The sequence below is a fragment of the Myotis nattereri genome, assembly GCF_964212035.1.
Source record: "Myotis nattereri genome assembly, chromosome: 18".
Classification (NCBI taxonomy): domain Eukaryota; kingdom Metazoa; phylum Chordata; class Mammalia; order Chiroptera; family Vespertilionidae; genus Myotis; species Myotis nattereri.
The window spans coordinates 894,457-912,097 of record NC_138093.1 but is presented as its reverse complement, the minus strand read 5'-3'; the positions used below and the strand labels follow the sequence as shown (position 1 = coordinate 912,097).

At 61.0% G+C, this 17,641-nt stretch overlaps 1 protein-coding gene across 4 annotated transcripts in view; it reads right to left on the bottom strand.

Moving 5' to 3' along the window:
- RIPOR2 (RHO family interacting cell polarization regulator 2) overlaps positions 1-13,914 on the bottom strand; it is a 54,810-nt gene extending 40,896 nt beyond the window's left edge. For all 4 annotated transcript variants that reach the window (XM_081111942.1, XM_081111943.1, XM_081111945.1 and 1 more), the window contains exon 1: positions 13,686-13,914. In XM_081111942.1, coding sequence (XP_080968068.1) covers positions 13,686-13,755 — 70 coding nt within the window. In that variant the 5' untranslated portion in view covers positions 13,756-13,914. The remainder of the gene's footprint in view (positions 1-13,685) is intronic.
- Between the last annotated feature and the right edge of the window lie 3,727 nt (positions 13,915-17,641).

The following is a 17,641-nucleotide window of genomic DNA, read 5'->3' as shown; positions in this document are numbered from 1 at the left end:
CCATCTCCCCCTGCGCCCCACCCGTCACCGCTCATCAGCTGGTTCTCTCCGTTTTCCCCGCCCCCTCCTGCTCCCCGGGGAGCCCCCCTCCATCCAGGACCTGCAAGGCTGCTGCCCCCTCCGCACCTGATGGCTCCCGCTGGTCTAACACCAGGCAGCGCCCTCCCTTCTAAAAGGAGGCGCTCCCCTGCCGGCCGCGGCTCAGTGGTTGAGCGCCGACCTATGAGCCCGGAGGTCAGGGTTCGATTCCCGGTCAGGGCACAGGCCCGGGTTGCGGGCTCATCCCCAGTAGGGGGCGTGCAGGAGGCAGCCGACCCATGATCTCTCTCAGCATTGGTGTTTCTGTCTCTCTTTCCCTCCCCCTTCCTCTCTGACATAAATACAAATGTATAATAATAATAAAATGAGGCATGCTCCCTGCTCCCTGCCCCCCTCACCCCCAGGGACGGAGAGGGGGTGTGGTCTCGCAGTGACAGTTCCCCTGACCCCTCCCAGCCCTGGGAATTGGGGGTGCTCTCACCCAGGGTGCATCACCCCTCCCCCACCTTTCCAGACCCTGGTGGGCATCGGAGCGGCGCCTTCTCCTCGCCCCTCCTCCGAGGGGGCCCCCACCCCCACCCCCTCCGCCACTCGGGTCCAGACACGCGGGGGAGAGGCACCGAGAGCCCTCCACCCCCGACCTCCACCCGGAGCCGGGCGCCAGGGCGCCTGCACCCCCTGCCCAGGGCGCAGAGCTGGGGTCCTGGGCGTCTTCCACCCGGAGCTGCCCCGGGCTCCTCACCAACGTGTCGCCGGTGCCCCCACTCCCTGGGGCACCGCAGGTCTCCCCATTCCCCCCATTCCCCCGGCACCTCAGGACGGTCAGCGCACCCCTTCCTGGCAGCAGCGTCGTGTCCCTGAGAAGGGTCGGACCCCGAGCCCCGCGGCGGGTGCGGGAGCCCCGGACGCCCAGGTCCCCACGGCTGTGAGCAAGTCCGGGAGCCAGAGCCCGCGGGGGAGGGAGGCGCACGTACCTAGAGAGGGCGACCCCTCCGCATGACAGGGACCCGCTCCGGCGGCGGCAGGCGGCTCGGTCCCCCGCACAGCCCGCCCGGCTCGCAGACACGGCGCTTGTCCCGGGCGCGGGGACAGCGGTCCCTCCAGGGCGCCCGGCGCGGGCCGCGCGGTGCCGCTGCGCCCGGGGAAGGTGAGCGGCCGGCGGAGCGGAGCTGCCAGCGCGCGGGGCGGGAGCGCGCGGGGCGGGAGCGCGGGGAGTGGGAGGCGGGAGCGCGCGGGGCGGGAGCGCGGGGGGGGAGCGCGGAAAGGGGCGGGCGCGCGGGGGCGGAGCGTGGGGCGCGGGGCGCGCGGGGCGGGAGCCTGAGCGCGGGCAGCTGCGCCCCCGCGCGGGCGAGGCCTGGGGAGGTGAGCGCTGCCTCCAGCTCGGTGGGGCCGCTCCTGGCGCCCCGCTCGCTCCGAGGCGGCGAGGACCCCAGGGAGCGGAGGGAGACCCGGCCAGGACAGGCCCCCAGTGCAGGCGGCGGGGGCGGGGCCTGTGTGTGTGAGTGTGAGTGTGAGTGTGTGTAAATGTGTGTGCGGTGCGCGTGGGGGACAGCCCAGAGCACCCACCTTGCCAAGGCCAGCACCCCCCGGGCAGGACGGGTGTTGGGAATGTCCTACAGGTCTCCCCGGGAAGGAAGGGGCCAGATGGCAGGAGGCCATGGACATGAGTCGAGGTGCTTCATGGACAACACCCCCTTTCCTATTCCTGTCCCCATTTCACAGATAGGAAAACTGATGCTCTGAGAGGCCAGGGACCTCGCCCCTGATCACCACGGTGAAGCTGTTATTCAGAGTCAGGGGAGATTTAAAAATGCAAGGCCCTTTTGTTGTGAATTCTCACCCAAGGATATGTTTCCATTGATTTTAGAGCGAGTGGAAGAGAGAGGGAATCATCGATTGGTTGCCCCCTGCACAGGCCAGGCCCCGGGCCAGGGAGGAGCCTGCAACGGAGGTACGTGCCATTGACCTGAACCGAACCCGGGACCCTTCAGTCCACAGGCCGTCCGCCTATCCACTGAGCCACACCAGCGAGGGCTCCATGCTCTTCTTACCACAGTATGTTCCACCCTCACTCTGTCTCCCCAGCGGGTGTCTAGTTGAGGCTTGGGGTGAATGTGGGGGGCAGGGTGGTACATACTGAGCCAGAGGCCAGGGGACCGAGGGAGCCGGAGCGGCTGGTGGCTCCCGCCTTCAGGTCTCCTCACTGGCACCCTGGATTTGGGACAGAAGCTCAGAGGGAAGGAGGGGGTACAGTCACCTCGATGGCCCTCGACCTGCCCCCTCAGGGAGGGAGTGGAGCAGGCGGATACGGGCGGTGAAGGCCCAGCACAGGGCCGCTTCCCTCGTTGGACGGGAGGCTCCTGGCTGTGGGGTCTGCTGGTGACGGGGACCCCATAGTTCTAGCACTGCCCCTCCCCAGAGGTCAGGTGCACGCCTGCGGGAGGGGCCAGGCAGCACAGCTCCACACAACCAGCACACAACACAGTCTCTCCTGATCGTCTGGCCCAAACCCCAGAGAAGCGAAGTGGCGAACCCAAGGTCACAGAACCAAATGAAGGGTCCGCTCCAGCCTGGCCGGCTGGCTCAGGGGTTGAGCGCTGACCTATGAGCCAGGAGGTCACGGGCTCGATTCCCAGTTGGGCACAGGCCCGGGTTGCAGGTTCCAACCCCAGTGGGGAGCGTGCAGGAGGCAGCTGATCCATGATTCTCTCTCATCATTGATGTTTCTCTCCCTCTCCCTTCCTCTCTGAAACCAATAAATACATATTGGAAAAAAAAAAGAGTCGGCCCCAGGACCATCTTCGTTCAAATGTCTCCTCTCAATGGCCCTGTGTGTCCACAGAAGCCCCGGCTCCCGGCTCCTCTCGGTTAGATGCCTGCCCTTCCCTCCTGGTCCCTCCTGTTGCCGAAACAGGTGCCTGCTCTTCCCGCCTCACTGATCAGCTCTCAGAGGCTGAGGCTGAGGCCTTGGACCCTCGTCTGTCCGACCTGGGAAATGACGCCGGAAGCTTGCGGGGCGCTGGGGGGGACCTTAGAGACCCCGCTGGGGGAGGCTTCATGGGGCTCCGACGCGCGGAGGGGAACGGGCCTCCCACAGGCACAGTGCGCACAGGTGGCGCCTCCCCCGCTGCCCGTGTCAGTGGGGATTGAAAACACGTGAGAGCCATTCAGTCAACAAGCTATTCTTTCAACTCAGGCGGCAGGAGAGCCGAGGCACACCCGCGGAGCCGGGAGGCGAGGATGGCGCTGGACAAGAGGTGGGTGTCGTGGCAGAGGCCCGTGGGCGCTGCGGGGACTGTGATGGTTTCTGCAGCATGAACAGTGTTGGGGTGGGGAGCCGATGGGGCCCGCCCGCCGGTCACTGCTAGTGAACGCCACCCCCAATTCGTCCGAAGGGCGGCCGAGGGGCAGAGCTTCCTGTGGGTGTGGGGACTCGTCCTGGCCGTAGCCATCATGGCTCTGATGCTTAACTCCCGCGTGCACAGCAGCTCCACGCCCTGATGTGGAAACGCCTCCTCTACCCGGTGACCCTGCTCTGTGCGCCCCCGGCCCCCCAGAGGCGGGCCGTTCTGAGACGCCAGTCCTGTCCCCGTGGGCGCTTCCGCCGTCCACCTGCTCACATCCCCTCATTCTCCGATTGCCGCGCCGACCAGCCATCCTCCTCCCTTCATCCTTTTGGTTTTCTGATTTAGGACGTGGGTGACATCGCCCTGGAAGGAGTTAGACACCCAGGCCCCCGCCCCCCCCACCCCCCCCCCCCCTCAGGCAAGGCCAGCCCTGAGCTGTCAGTCCTGTTGGAGCCAAGCCTGGCTGCTGCAGGATCGGAGGTGAGAGCGGGAATCTGACCCTGCCCACCGCTGGCTCGGCCCCCAGGCCTCTTCAGGAGCAGGCACCTGCCCGCGGCCCCTGTCTGCTCACACACTCTCCTCATCAGCTAGAGAGAGGCTGTGACCGGACCGGGCACCATCACCCTCCGAAATCAGCCGAAGGCAGGGCGGCTGCGGGGTCACCACGCTGACAGTGAATACATTACTCCCCCTCCTCCCAAGTGTCATCTCCGGTCACATCCAAAATAGGTGTTAGGGCTGAGGCTGCCGGAGGCGAACGTTTCACAGCCACAGCGACGAAGGCAAGGGCTTTGGTTTAAGCAAATCTCGAAAGAGAACAGCCCCGTTCCAGATCTTTCCCTGAATCCTGCCGCATTTCCTTAGCGGCAGCAGGAAGAGGCGGAGACAGGCCTGGGCAGATGGCGGTGGCTCTCCCTGACCCTCCAGGGGCTCCTGGAGGAAGATAAGCCGACCACCTGCTGGGAGCCCCCAGGGGGGGGGGTACGGATGGGGGGGGGGGCGGCGTGCGAATCAGAATGGCGCTGTCCTCAAGGAGGGAGTCACGTTCAACAGCTGTGCCCCGCGTTTCAGATCCCAGTTCACAGACAGGCCGACCCTTCTCCTCGCACACTGGCCCTTTGTCAGCAAAGACTCACGTTCAACTCACACGCCTGGGGGGATGCAACTGTTGGGCTGTTTCAGGGTTTGCAGAGTGACTAGTGGGTGAATGTGTCCTTTCCATGGTTTTCGGGGACCCGAGAGACTCCCAGGAAGAGCCATCCCCCCCGCCACCCCTGGGATTAGAATGAAGGGAAGTGACTGAAAACGTCGTCGGGGGATTCGACTTAAAATGAGAGCAACGCGCCGGCTGCTACTTCTTGACTGTTGAGTGAACCTGTGACTGAGGGAGGCTGATGCGTCTCCTGGGGAAGGGAAAAGCGGAGGGAGTTTAGCAAAGGGATCGACACCCTGCCTGCCTTCTATGGGGAGGAGACACCAAAGGTTCTTCCGGCTGAGATCCCATGGCTGTACGTCCTGGGAGCAAGAGGGCGAGGCGTGCAAGCAGGTTAACTCGGAGGGCACAGCGTCGCGTGCGGGAGGCCGGGTGGGGATGGGGAGCCGTGGACATGCCTCCTCCGGGAAGCCCGCCGGGGTTACCCAGCCCCCCTTCACTGCCCCTTCCGTGTTTGCGAGCCGTTTGCACTGCATTCTTGAACTCCCGGCTCCACGGACAGCCTGTGTAGGTTGTACAGCCCAGTCCCCGTGAGCTGGAGTTAAAGCTGTGAATGGTTTTCACTTGGGTATATTCCACTTTCACGTCACCATTTCACCAGACACTTCCTGAATGCGACTGCTCTGGGCACTTGGCAGGGGACCTCCTGGATCACCCACTATTTATAGCCGCACTGCGAGCTTCACTGTCCCCAGCTGGCCTCCCGAGGCCCTGGCGCCCCACTCTGCCCCACCCCCACGCCCGCCCCTGCAGCAGGCCTGTGAGTCCCACCACTCGCTCTGGACTATCCCAGCCGACTCCTCACTGGCCTCTCTGCTTTTTATTTTTTATTTTTATTGATTTCAGAGAGGAAGGGAGAGGGAGAGAGAGAAATATCAATGATGAGAATCATTGATCAGCTGCCTCCTGCATGCCCCCACTGGGGATGGAGCCCGCAACCCGGGCCTGTGCCCTGACGGGAATCGAACCAGTGACCTCCTGGTTCCTGGGTCCTGGCTGGGCAGGACTCCCTCTCTTGCCTCTTATGCCTCCTCTTTATTTCCAAGGCAACAGTCAGAATGTTCTCTTTAAAAGCAAATCAAATCCTGTCACTTTGCTCCACACCCACCCGTGACGCCCACGGAGCAGAACCCAGATCCTTCCAGCCAGAACCTCTGGGCTCTCGGCTCCTCCCTCTCTGTGCGCTCACATCACACCGCAACCATGCCGGTTCCCTGGCCCTTTCTGGAACATTCTCCCCCGTGGCTCAGTGGTTGAGCATCAACTTAGGAACCAGGAGGTCAGGGTTCAATTCCCAGTTAGGGCACATGCCTGGGTTGCATGCAGGAGGCAGCAGATCAATGATTCGCTCTCATCATTGATGTTTCTATCTCTCCCTCTCTCTTCCTCTCCAAAAAAAAAAAATCACACACACACACATGCATGCCATGGAACTCAAAACAAATACCACTAGAGGGGACATTGCCAAGGTTTCATTTAAAATCTTAATTATTAATTACTGTCCTAAATGCTGTAACATATATAACATTCAAATTTCAGTGGGAGTTATCTTAAAATGAGAAACATTTAAACAAGTAGAGATGGGCAGGCAGTAACTGCGGAGTGTTTACTGTCGGTAAATATTGACCCAGGAAGTAGGGTTCTGTGTTGTTACAGATCCAGTTAAAGTTCGAATTCTTCACCCCCAGCATTCCCGACCAAGGCCGGGGGACTCTCCAGAAGAAAACTGCCGTAGCCGGAATTACCCTTTAACTCAGAGAATTCTCAGGGGAGACAGACGGTGGGAGCAGTGAGAAATGGGTGGGAAATCCCGTACTTTTTCTGTGCCAAGCGATGGGCTGTTCTGAGACCTGCCTGGGTCACACGGAGGAGATCAGGTGGCAGCCAGGCTTGTGAATTCATGGCCAGGCGCACCTCCGCGCTCTCAGGAGAGCGTTGCATGGAGCAGGCTCAGGAGCTTTGCTCTTGTCAGCCGCGTCTTTGTTAATCACAGGCTGGGAGTGGAAGAGGGGATTGTGCAGACACGGGAGGCTGGGACGCTGAGCACATCACCGTTAAGTAGTAACCGACACCTATATAGTCACCCCTTCATGGTTTCCACCATCTCATACATTCTCCCCTTTAACCTCATAGGGACTTGTCAGGGAGATGACCGTCACCACAGTCATCCTCTTCATCACATCACCGTCCTCTTCATCACCGTTATCATCATCACCATTATTATTATCACCATCATCACCATTATCATCACCATTATCACCATTATCATCACCATTATCATCACCACCATTATTATTATAATCACCACCATCACTATCATCTTCATCACCATCATCATCACCATCACTACCACCATCACTGCTATCATCCTCATCACCATTGTCACCATCACCATCATCATCGTCTCGATCACCACCATCACCATCCTCACCGTCACCACCACCATCACCATCATCACTGTTACCGTCACCCCATCCTCATGCGCGTTGTAACCATCACCTCCATGGGGCAGATGGAAAGTGAAGCTTCTGAAAGAACTACCAGCAAGTTGAACAAGGTCTTTTGAGTCCAAATATTTTGCTCTTTGCTATGCCCCCCCTCCTCCCCTCCCCGGTTTGGAAGTCTGAGTGATGAACACCCAAGATTTACAGTAAAGACGGTGGTGGCTCTCGGACTTCAAAGTACGTAGCCTAGCAGCCCAGCGGAAGCGGGCCTGGCCCTCCCTCGCTGGGAGCTGTCTGCAGAGCGAGCACCCCGTTTTCCCTCGGGCTGTGGAGTGCAGACCATTCCAAATAGCACCTTCTGGAAAAGCGTTATATTGAGATTTGAATTTCTAATTTATTCTTTCATTTTTAGAGACGCTAACGGGATTAGCCCCACCCCACAGGCATCCTTGGCGCCCTCCAGCGTGACACCAGCTACTGAAGGAGAACAGTTTCCGACGTCCAGGCCTGTGATTTATCTGAGAGGTAGGAGCGCCTCCCCCAAGCCATAGCTGCATATCAGACTCCCTGATGCACGGCTCTTCAAATTCCTTCTATAAATAGGAAGACACCCCCCCCCCCCAAAGTGCGTTCGGCTCTCCTCGCGCTCCGCGTCCTGAGTGGCGGTCTGCAGAGAACAAAACGTCCGTGCAGCTGCGCGTCCGGACGCAGTGTCTGACCCGAAAGTCACTTTCTCCTGCTTCCTGGCTCGTTACTGCTGACACTGAGTGGACAGTTTATGTTTTAAATATATTTTTATTGATTCCAGAGAGGAAGGGAGAGGGAGAGAGGAACATCAGTGATGAGAGGGAATCATGGGTCGGCCGCCTCCTGCACGCCCCCCACTGGGTATCGAGCCTGCAACCCGGGCCTGTGCCCTTGACCGAAATCGAACCCGGGACCCTTGATTCGCAGGCCCATGTTCTATCCACTGAGCCAAGCCAGCTAGGGCTCCATTGATTTTTAGAGAGAGTGGAAGGAAAGTGGGGTTGTGGGGGAGGAAGAGAGAGAGAAACACCTCGATTGGTTGCGTCCTGCACATGCCCCAACTGGGGCTGGGAATTGAGTCTGCAACCCTGGTCCATGCCCTGGACTGGAATCCAGCCTGGGACCCCTCAGTCCAAGGGCCGGTGCTCTACCCAGTGAGCCACACCAGCTAGGGCTCTGCTTTTCTTTTGGAACTTGCGACAGTCACTTCCGGCGGACTCAGCCAATAGCTTTTCCATCTTTAAATTCTCTTCTGAAATCAACTGGGTTGTAAAGATCTTTGCTGAACATCACAGCTGCTTGGCACACATCCACAGGCAGCATCTAGCCGCCCGACAACACGGGAGGAGGCGAGCCCCCGCCAGTGGCGGAGACACCATTCCTCGCTGGTGGGGATGGTGCCTCGAGAACGCCAAGTGGCTCCCGTCGGAGGAGGGGCAGAGCGCCGGCGCGTCCCCCGTTTTAGTCATAACAGCGACGTGTCTTCTTCCTTAAGAAGATGGTTTTGCCTCGTGCCGTGGGCAGGCACACGCTCCCACTTCCCATCCCGTGGACCATGCGCTCAGGGCCGCGTCCCGTCCCTAAAAAGACGGTGCTGGCTGCTCGTGGAGACCCGGATGAGCAGCGAAAAGGTTTTATTTGGGATGTGGGGGCCTGTTCGGCCCTGGCTGATCTCAACAGGTCACTGTGAGGTCACGGGTGGACGCGGCGCAGAGCCCGCGGAGCTGTGTGCCATGTGCTATTTTAGTTTGTGCGTCTGGAATGACACCGGCTCTTTGGCACCAGGCAGAGGAGGCCTAGACATCGGTGGAAGGGACTGCTTTGCAGGAATCCCAGCCTGAATCCCAGCCTGAGGCCCTGAGGCACCAATTACTGCAGGGGGAGGCGGGGGGGGGGGGAGCGCCGTGTCTGCTCCCAGACCCCACGACAAAGAGCGCAGAGGGACGACTGCCAACCGCAGCTTTTGTCCAGGAATGTGGGGCGGGCCGGTTCCCAGGCACCTTGGCAAACGTGAAAGAAAGAGCAAGCAGCATCCCGCCCCTCCTCCCGTCCGATACTTGGGTCCAGCCCAGCGACAGGCCTGGGAAGGGAACGACACAGCTAAGCAGCCGTCATCGGAGGAAATAAACGCAGCCTGTGGCGCGCGGCCTGCCCCGGAGGCTGTGCCTAACCAGCCTGAACTGTCAGGACGTGTGGGTTTTGTACGTGATCTTAATTTAACCTGCTCTTCCTTCCTTCTCTCTTTAAAAAAGTATGTTTTTATTGGTTTCCGAGAAGAAGGGAGAGGGAGAAACACCGATGATAAGAGCATCATTGACTGGCTGGCGCTGTTTACTGGATGCCACCTGCCCTCGCCAGGCTGAGAGGGGAGAAGGCGGCCCGGCCGGCGGCTCCGTGGTTGAGTGTCCACCTGTGAACCAGGAGGTCACGGTTTGATTCCCGGTCCAGGGCACGTGCCCAGGTTGCGGGCTGGATCCCCAGGAGGGGGCGTGCAGGAGGCAGCCAGGCTATTCCTGCGCTGCGCCTGACACTGCTTTTTCCTCTGATGGTGATGATCACCACCGTTGTTGGTACAGTTGTCCCTGCTGTCATTATCCGCCCGCTAGGACGACTGACATCCGCCAGGCGGCTGTCAGGACGGCACAGAGAGAAGCCAGATGACGGCCCTTGAACTGGATGAGTTGGAAACCACAGCGAGAAAGGCTCCCCTGACTCCACTCGACTGATTTCCCAGTTCCCTGGTGATCACAGCAAGTGCTTCCCCCAGAAAGAGCGGTCCACCCAGCCTGGCCGGCGCGGCTCAGCGGTTGAGTGTTGACCTAAGAACCGGCAGGTCATGGTGGGGTTCCCGGTCAAGGGCACCTGCCCGGGTTGGGGGCTCGATCCCCAGTGGGGGGCGTGCAGGAGGCAGCCGATGATTCTCAATCATCATTCAAGTTCCCTCTCCCTCTCCCTTCCTCTCTGAAATCAATAGAAACATATTAAAGTCTTAAAAAGGAACAGTCTACCTGATAGTAACCATCTTCTAACCTGCTCGATGGTGCTGCTGTTTAGAAAGCAAACCTGTGTGTGTGTGTGTGTGTGTGTGTGTGTGTGTGTGAGAGAGAGAGAGAGAGAGAGAGAGAGAGAGAGAGAGTAAACACTGGGCTTCTGGGGGCAGGTGCATCACAGCTTCTCTCTAACCACAGGCACCTCCTCCCACACCAAGAGCAGAGCCACACCCACGGCCTCTCCGTTCTGTGTCCCTGAACATGTTCTTTAACCGCAGAACACAGCAGGGGCACCGACAGGACCTTGGAGAGGCCGTTAAAAATAGGTATTTGTGAGCTCGACGCACTTGCCCCCTCCCCAGATCTTCACGTGGTTTGTACTTGGAAATGAATTTGTTTTCACTTTGAACCAAACGGACCTGCATTCTCCATCCGAGTCCCTTCAGGGGGGGAGTCCTTTAAGACTGTGTCCACTCCAAGGACAAGGGTTGCCTTGGCAACAGGCTCCTGGGTGTTTATCTTCCTTTGTGTGGAGGAAACTCTGTGCCCACAGCCTCTTATACTCCCAGGCGGCTCAGAGCCGCAGGCCTGTGGGAGCTCGCCTAGGCCCGTGGGAGCTCACCTAGACCAGCGGGAGCTCACCTAGGCCTGTGGGAGCTCACCTAGGCCGGCCCGAACTCACCTAGGCCTGTGGGAGCTCACCTAGGCCTGTGGGAGCTCACCTAGGCCTGTGGGAGCTCACCTAGACCTGTGGGAGCTCACCTAGACCTGTGGGAGCTCACCTAGGCCGGCGGAAGCTCACCTAGGCCTGCGGGAGCTCACCTAGGCCGGCGGGAGCTCACCTAGGCCGGCGGGAGCTCACCTAGGCCTGTGGGAGCTCACCTAGGCCGGCCCGAACTCACCTAGGCCGGCCCGAACTCACCTAGGCCGGCCCGAACTCACCTAGGCCCGTGGGAGCTCCTGGGAGGTGCAGTCCGATGTGGGGGGAGGACTCAGGAAGAGAAGGCGGAGTTAGCAACCCTGTGCTGTAGGTGAGGAATGAGGCCCCTGCCCGGCTGTGTGGCGCAGTGGATAGAGCGTCAGCCTGCGGACTGAAGGGTCCTGGGTTCGATTCCCAGTCAGGGCACGTGCCCGGGCTGCAGGCTCAGTCCCCTGTGTGGGGTGTGCAGGAGGCAGCCAATCCATGATTCTCATCATTGGTGTTTCTGTCTCTCTCCCTCCCTCTCCCTTCCTCTCTGGGGGGAGGACGGGTGGGAGGGCCCACGCCAGGCAGCAGCAGGTGCGGCGCTGGGACCCAGGCTCCTGACCCCCTCAGGGCTGCTGGCACCCCGGTCGCCTCTGAAAGCTGCCTCTAAACCCCAGTTCTGGAAACGAGTCCCGTCTGGAATAGGCTCGGTTACCCAGACGTAAGAGAAAACTCTGCCGAATCCCTTTCTATGTCACTCCCACCTGCTCTAGAAAGCCGTTGTGCATACATGATAGGAATTCGTATTTCTTCTATAAACTATTTTTTATTGATTTCATAGAGGAAGTGAGAGAGATAGAGATAGAGAGAGAGACATCCATGATGAGAGAGAATCATGGATCAGCTGCCTCCTGCACGCCCCCCAGTGGGGATGGAGCCCACAACCCGGGCCTGTGCCCCAACCAGGAGTGGAACTGTGACCTCCTGGTTCATAGGTCGACGCTCACCTCCTGAGCCGCGCCGGCCGGGCAGAATTCGCACTTTTTGAGTGTTTGCCATGAGCGAGGCAAAGCTCATTCCCTGACACCGGCTGGCCCGCACGCCTGTGAGGCTGTTTTCTGAGCGAGTAAACCGAGGCGCAGGGAGGGTGAGGAACCTGCTGGGAGGCACAGAGCCAAGGAGGTGGCCGCGCCCAGGCAGTGCCCCCGCGAGACCAGCCCTGCTCACCCCGCGGACAAGCTCCCACACCAGCGGCGAAGGCGCGACGGGCTCTGGGAACCGAAAGCACAGGCGCCGGGCGTGGGCTTTGCAGGGATTCTCCTGGTCCTTGGAGGTGAGCTCAGCGAGCGCATGGCCTGGGCAGCAGGAAGCGCGGGCACGGGAGGGAGCAGCAGGGCCCTGGGAGGGATCTGCTTGGAAAGGTCTCCACCCCCCAGTAGGGAACGGCTGTCCGGAGCCCATGGGGTACACTGAGGTTCGGCAAGTTAAATGCGAGGCTCAGGCCGCGTAGGTCCTGGGAGGCAGAAGGAGAAATTGGATCTGAATCTTGTCTGATGCCCATGAACGCTCAGGCGGGGGGGAGGGGGGGTTAGAGAGAGGGGGGGGGAGAGAGAGAGAGAGAGAGAGAGAGAGAGAGAGAGAGAGAGAGAGAAACACTCCAGGCTCCCAGGGCTCCTGGCTGCCATCTGACCTCTGTGGGGCTGGGTGGGGCGCACACAGCCCGCAGTGCGCGCGTCCGTCTGTAGGCGGCACCTGTTAGCGCTGTCGCTGGATGTAACCCCGAAACCCCTTTGGGGAAGGAAGTGCCCCACCTCGGCTTAGGTCCTGGCTGTGGGCCGTTTGGTTTTAAGCCCCGAAGGGGAAACACCTCCGAGGGGAACAACGGACCCGGAGGTCCGGCCGCAGGGAGACCGGTCGCCGGCGTCGGCAGCAGGAGAGCCGGCCACAGCCGGAGGCGGGGGTGTTCCTGACTCGCTGACCTCCGTGTGATCAGACCCACTCCGCGGATTCACGGATTTCTGAGGCCAGAACAGCACAACGGAAAGTCAGACGCCCAGCAAAGGCTGATCGTGGTGACACCCTGCACCACTCGGTGGCGAGAGGGTCTGAGACGCGTTCAGGGGCCTGGACTCCCTGCGGGGACTGCCCAGAGGGGAGGACCCCAGGTGCTGGTGCTCCTGACAGAAGCCGCGATAGAGTTTCTGAAAAAGCACTAGACGTGGTTCTCAGGAAAAGCACCCGTGTGTGAGGTCCCTGAGCCTGAGCCTGAGCCCAGACAGCGCCACAGAGCCCGGCCTGGGCCCGCTGCCAGGCAGCATTTACAGCCCCCGGCTGTGATGACCGGTTAGCGCTTAAAATCACCCCCAAGGGCCACACCCCGGCGGCCTGAGGGAGCAGGGACATAGGAAGGGAAGCCTGCGGTGCCGGCGGGCGGGTGGGTGGGTGGGTGGTGTTTCGGCTGCAGATCCCACCTGGGAGAGAGGGCGAGGCAGGGAGAGTTGGGGTCGGAGGAAGAGTGATGGAAAGATCAAAGGGGAGCTGCGGGCCTGCAGGTTAGAGTGGAGGGTTCCCCGGAGAACCCCCTGGTCCCCGTGTGCACCTGCCCCTGGCAGCCCTGCTGTGAGCTCCCACAGCGCAGAGGAGGAGGAGGGGAGAGTGAGTTCTATTTTCCGAGCTAAACTCAACACCGTGCAGTCATGACCCAAAGCAAAGTCCATGCGGGACCCTGCCCCTGCCCTGCCCCGACTCTGCCTCGCCTTCCTCGGGCGCCTGGACCCGATCGGTGCCGCCACACCACCCGCCGCCACGCCATCCACTGCCACGCCACCCGCTGCCACGCCACCCGCTGTCCGTCCAGATGCACCCAGGTCCCAGGCCCCTGCCCAGCCCGGGCAGGAGTTCCAGCCGGTCAGATGGCTCCTGCCGGAAAGACGCGCTTACCTTCCCCGAAAACGTCCTCCTCCTCCTCGTCGCCTAGGAACTGCCCCAGGTCCGGGTCCTGAGACTGCATCCTGGAGGGTGGTCGCGTCCAGTGGCAGAGCCAGCGGCGGTGGCAGCTGCAGCCCTGGCGCCCCAGCTGCTGTGCCCTGCGCGGCTTCCTTGCCGTTGCCTAAGCCCCGGGGAGGGCAGCTTCCGCCTCCGCCGGGAGGGAGGCAGCCTCAGCGTGTGCAGGGCCCCCTGGGAGCTCTCGGGAGCCTGCATCCCAGGCGGGGCCTTCCCAGCCCCCGAGAGGCGGGAACTTTCTGGAAGGGGGCTGCCCGGAGCCCGCTCCCTGTCGGAGCCACAGCTTTCACGTCGTCCTAGAGAGGAAGGTGGCCGGCACCGCGGGGGGTCGGGGCCCAGTGGGCGGTGATGAGCGAGGGGCTCCCGTGTCCCCTGTCCTGGCGGCAGGGACGGTTTATCTGCCGAAGCCGCCAGTGCCCAGAGGGACCGGCTTCCCCCGCACGAGGCGACTGGGGCCCTTTTCCTGTGCCCACGTCTTTCCAGACTGTGCCACGCTGACACCAGGCTTCGCACGCAGCCAGGCTGTTCCTGGGGCAGGGAGACCGGTGGCCGGCACATACATAACTGGTTTGGGTCAAGCAACGTCCATGCCACAGTCCTGGCCCAGTCTGATGCTGCAGACTCTCCGGCTAAAGGAGACGATGGGACCAACAGGCCGCTCCCCGCAGAGGAGCCGCCCCGAGCGTGGGGGGGAGTGTGGGGGGGAGCGTGGGCAGTGGCACCACCGTAGCCGACGCCCCAAGTGCCGAGTGCTGGGTGGCTGTTCAAGCCCAAATCTCCGAGGGGTCCTGCAGCTTCATCCGGGGGTTCCCAGGCCCTGTGTGGCGGGGACACCTCTCGGGGGGTCAGGAGCTCGGACAACGCGGATGGAGAGGCGGGTGGGAGCTCCGGACCAAGGGGCTCACGTCTGGAGCTTCGTAGTTGCTGTGATGAGTGGGCGTATTTTCATAGACGTCCTTTTAGAGCAGCTTTAGGCTCAGCCGCATGGAGAGATCCCCAGGTGCCGCCTGCCCCGCACAGGGGCCTCCCCACGCCAGCATCCCCGTCGGGGGCACGTGGGCGATCACCGCAGGGCCCCCGGCACGCCTTACCCGGGGCCGTCGCTCAGCGTAGGGTTTGCTCCCGGTGGTGTAGGTTCTGTGGGTTGACAGTCGTGTGATGTCCTGTAGCCACCATGATCGCATCAGGCGAAGTAGTTCTGTTGCCTGAAAGCCGGTGCTCGGCCGTGTGTCTCCCCCAAGCCCTGGCCACCGCCGGCCTCGGCACCGTCTCCCCGCTCCGCCTTTCCCGGGCGCCGTGGAGCTGGAGCCGGTCGGTGCCGCCTGCGGGAGGGCCTCCTGCGCTTGGTAACGGGCGTCTGAGTCTCCTCCGTGTCGTCTCGGCCCCGTCCCTCCTCGTGTCCCTGTCCGGATGGGCGCCGTGTATTGACCCATCCGCCCACGAAGGACATCTGGTGGCTTCCGGCAATTGTGAACGAAGCTGCTGCCAACACCCACGTGCCGGCTTCTGTGTGAACCTGAGAGTTCGGGTCCTTCGGGTCGGCACCGCGGAGCACGGTGGCTGGATCGTCGGGCGAGAGTGTGTGGTTTTGTAAGAACCTCGCCCTGTCCTCCTGCGTGGCTGCCCCCACACTGCGTGCGGGTTCCTGCTGCTCCCGTCCTCCCAGCGTGCGGCCGTCCGTGTCCTGGGTTTTGGGCGTTCGGAGAGGGGCGTGGTGGCAGCTCCGTGCATCGAGTGCGTTTGAAGAGCCTCTCGGTGTTGAGAGAACCCGGGACCTCTCCCTCCATGAAGGTCAGCGGGGACGCTACCGCATTCCTTTTTAAAATATATATTTATTGATTTCAGAGAGGGAGGGAGAGGGAGGGAGAGAGACATCAATGGTGAGAGAAATCATCGATCAGCTGCCTCCTGCAGGCCCCCCACTGGGGATCGAGCCCACAACCCGGGCCTGTGCCCTGACGGGGAATTGAACCCTGACCTCCTGGTTCCTAGGCCACGCTCAGCCACTGAGCCACGCTGGCCGAGCAAACACAGTATTGAAACCTTCTGTGATGGCCGAATTGTTGAACTCCCAGGCCTGTGTGGAAGTCCGAACCCCGGGACCTCGGAACGTGACCTCGTTTGGAAATGCGGCCACTGCTGATGTGACTGGTGGAGATGAGGTCGTCCTTGGACTGGGCGGGGGGCTCCTAACCCAGTGTGACTCGTCCTTAAGCGAAAGGGAGATGTGGATGCAGGGACAAGGCCAGGACAAGATGAAGGCCCACCAAGGACGGCCCACCACCAGCCAACACGGGGTGAGTCAGGGAACACGCCCCTTTCTCCACCCCAGAAGGAACCAGCCCGGCCCAGCCCTGCCCCGCCGGTGTGGCTCAGGGGTTGAGCATCGACCTAGGAACCAGGAGGTCAGGGTTCGATTCCCAGTCAGGGCACAGGCCCGGGTTGTGGGCTCGATCCCCTGTGGGGCGTGCAGGAGGCAGCCGATCCATGATTCTCTCTCCTCATGGATGTTTCTCGCCCCCTCTCCCTTCTTCTCTGAAGTCCATGAAAATGTACTTAAGATAAATAGATAAGTCAGAAGGAGCCAGGCCTGCGGACACCCTGGCCTCGGCCGCCGGCCTGCAGGCCTGAAGGAACGAATGTCTGTTACTCGCGCCTCCTGGTTTGGGTGCTTTGTTAGGCGATTCTCCAGACGCGGACACAGAAAGTGGTGAAGCCGGTGCCCCGGGGATGACAGCTCACGGTGGCTCACATTTCCTCCTCCCAGCACTTCACAGATGGCAATTTTTTTACAAATATATTTTTATTGGTTTCAGAGAGGAAGGGAGAGGGGAAGAGAGAGAGAAACACCAGTGATGAGAGAGAATCGTGGATCAGTTGCCTCCTGCACGCCCCCACTGGGGATCGAGCCCACAACCCGGGCCTGTGCCCTGACCGGGAATCGCACCCGGGACCCTTCAGTCCACAGGCTGACGCTCTATCCACTGAGCCATACCAGCTGGGTGGTAATTTTTTTTTTTAATAAACAGCAAACCATGCAGAAACGTTCACCGCGAATAAATAAGGAGCTGATTGCTGTCACCTGAGTGCTCACACCAGGAGGTGACACACTGTGTTGGTTTTCACTGTTCAGCACGACCCAGTCCCTGACGCAGCCCTTCCGTGCCCCCCGTGGCTGAGACGGGAGGCGTCCGTTACTGCTTCTCAGAAGGAGAAGAACGGAAATAATCGGGGGTAGGAAAGGCCCAGCGCAGAAAGGAGAGCCCAGCGGGAGAGAGGGATTGGAACCATGAGGGTGGTTGGAATCAAGAAGGAAACAGAAGCCCCACACCCCTCGCAGAGCCAGAAATAACCTCATCTTCGGGAACTGCCGGTGAAATACGCACACGCCGTGCCCCAGCGGCGGGGCCTGCGGGTCAGAATGTTTGATGGTGGCCCATCTCCACGTCGCAGAGAGGGGGTGCCACCCTGTGGGACAGCCCTCGTGCCCCCCGCCCCGGTTTAGGGGTCCCTCTTGGCTGTGGGAGCCACGCTCCCACAGGGTCGCTTACGGCAGGTGCTGGGCGGCCTGCAGGACAGAATAGTGTCTTCTTTAAAAAAACATTGTTTTTAATTGATTTCAGAGAGGAAGGGAGAGGGAGAGAGCAATAGAGACATCAGTGATGAGAGAGAATCATTGACCGGCTGCCTCCTGCGCGCCCCAAACGGGGGATCGAGCCCGCAACCCAGGCCTGTGCCCTGACCGGGAGTCGAACCGTGACCTCCTGGTTCACAGGTTGACGCTCAACCGCTGAGCCACGCCGGCCAGGCATGGTGACTCTATTGGCATAAGAGGGACTGGTTCCGAGATTTGACAGAAGGAAGTTTCCGTCCTGGCTTTGCGACTTCCCAGC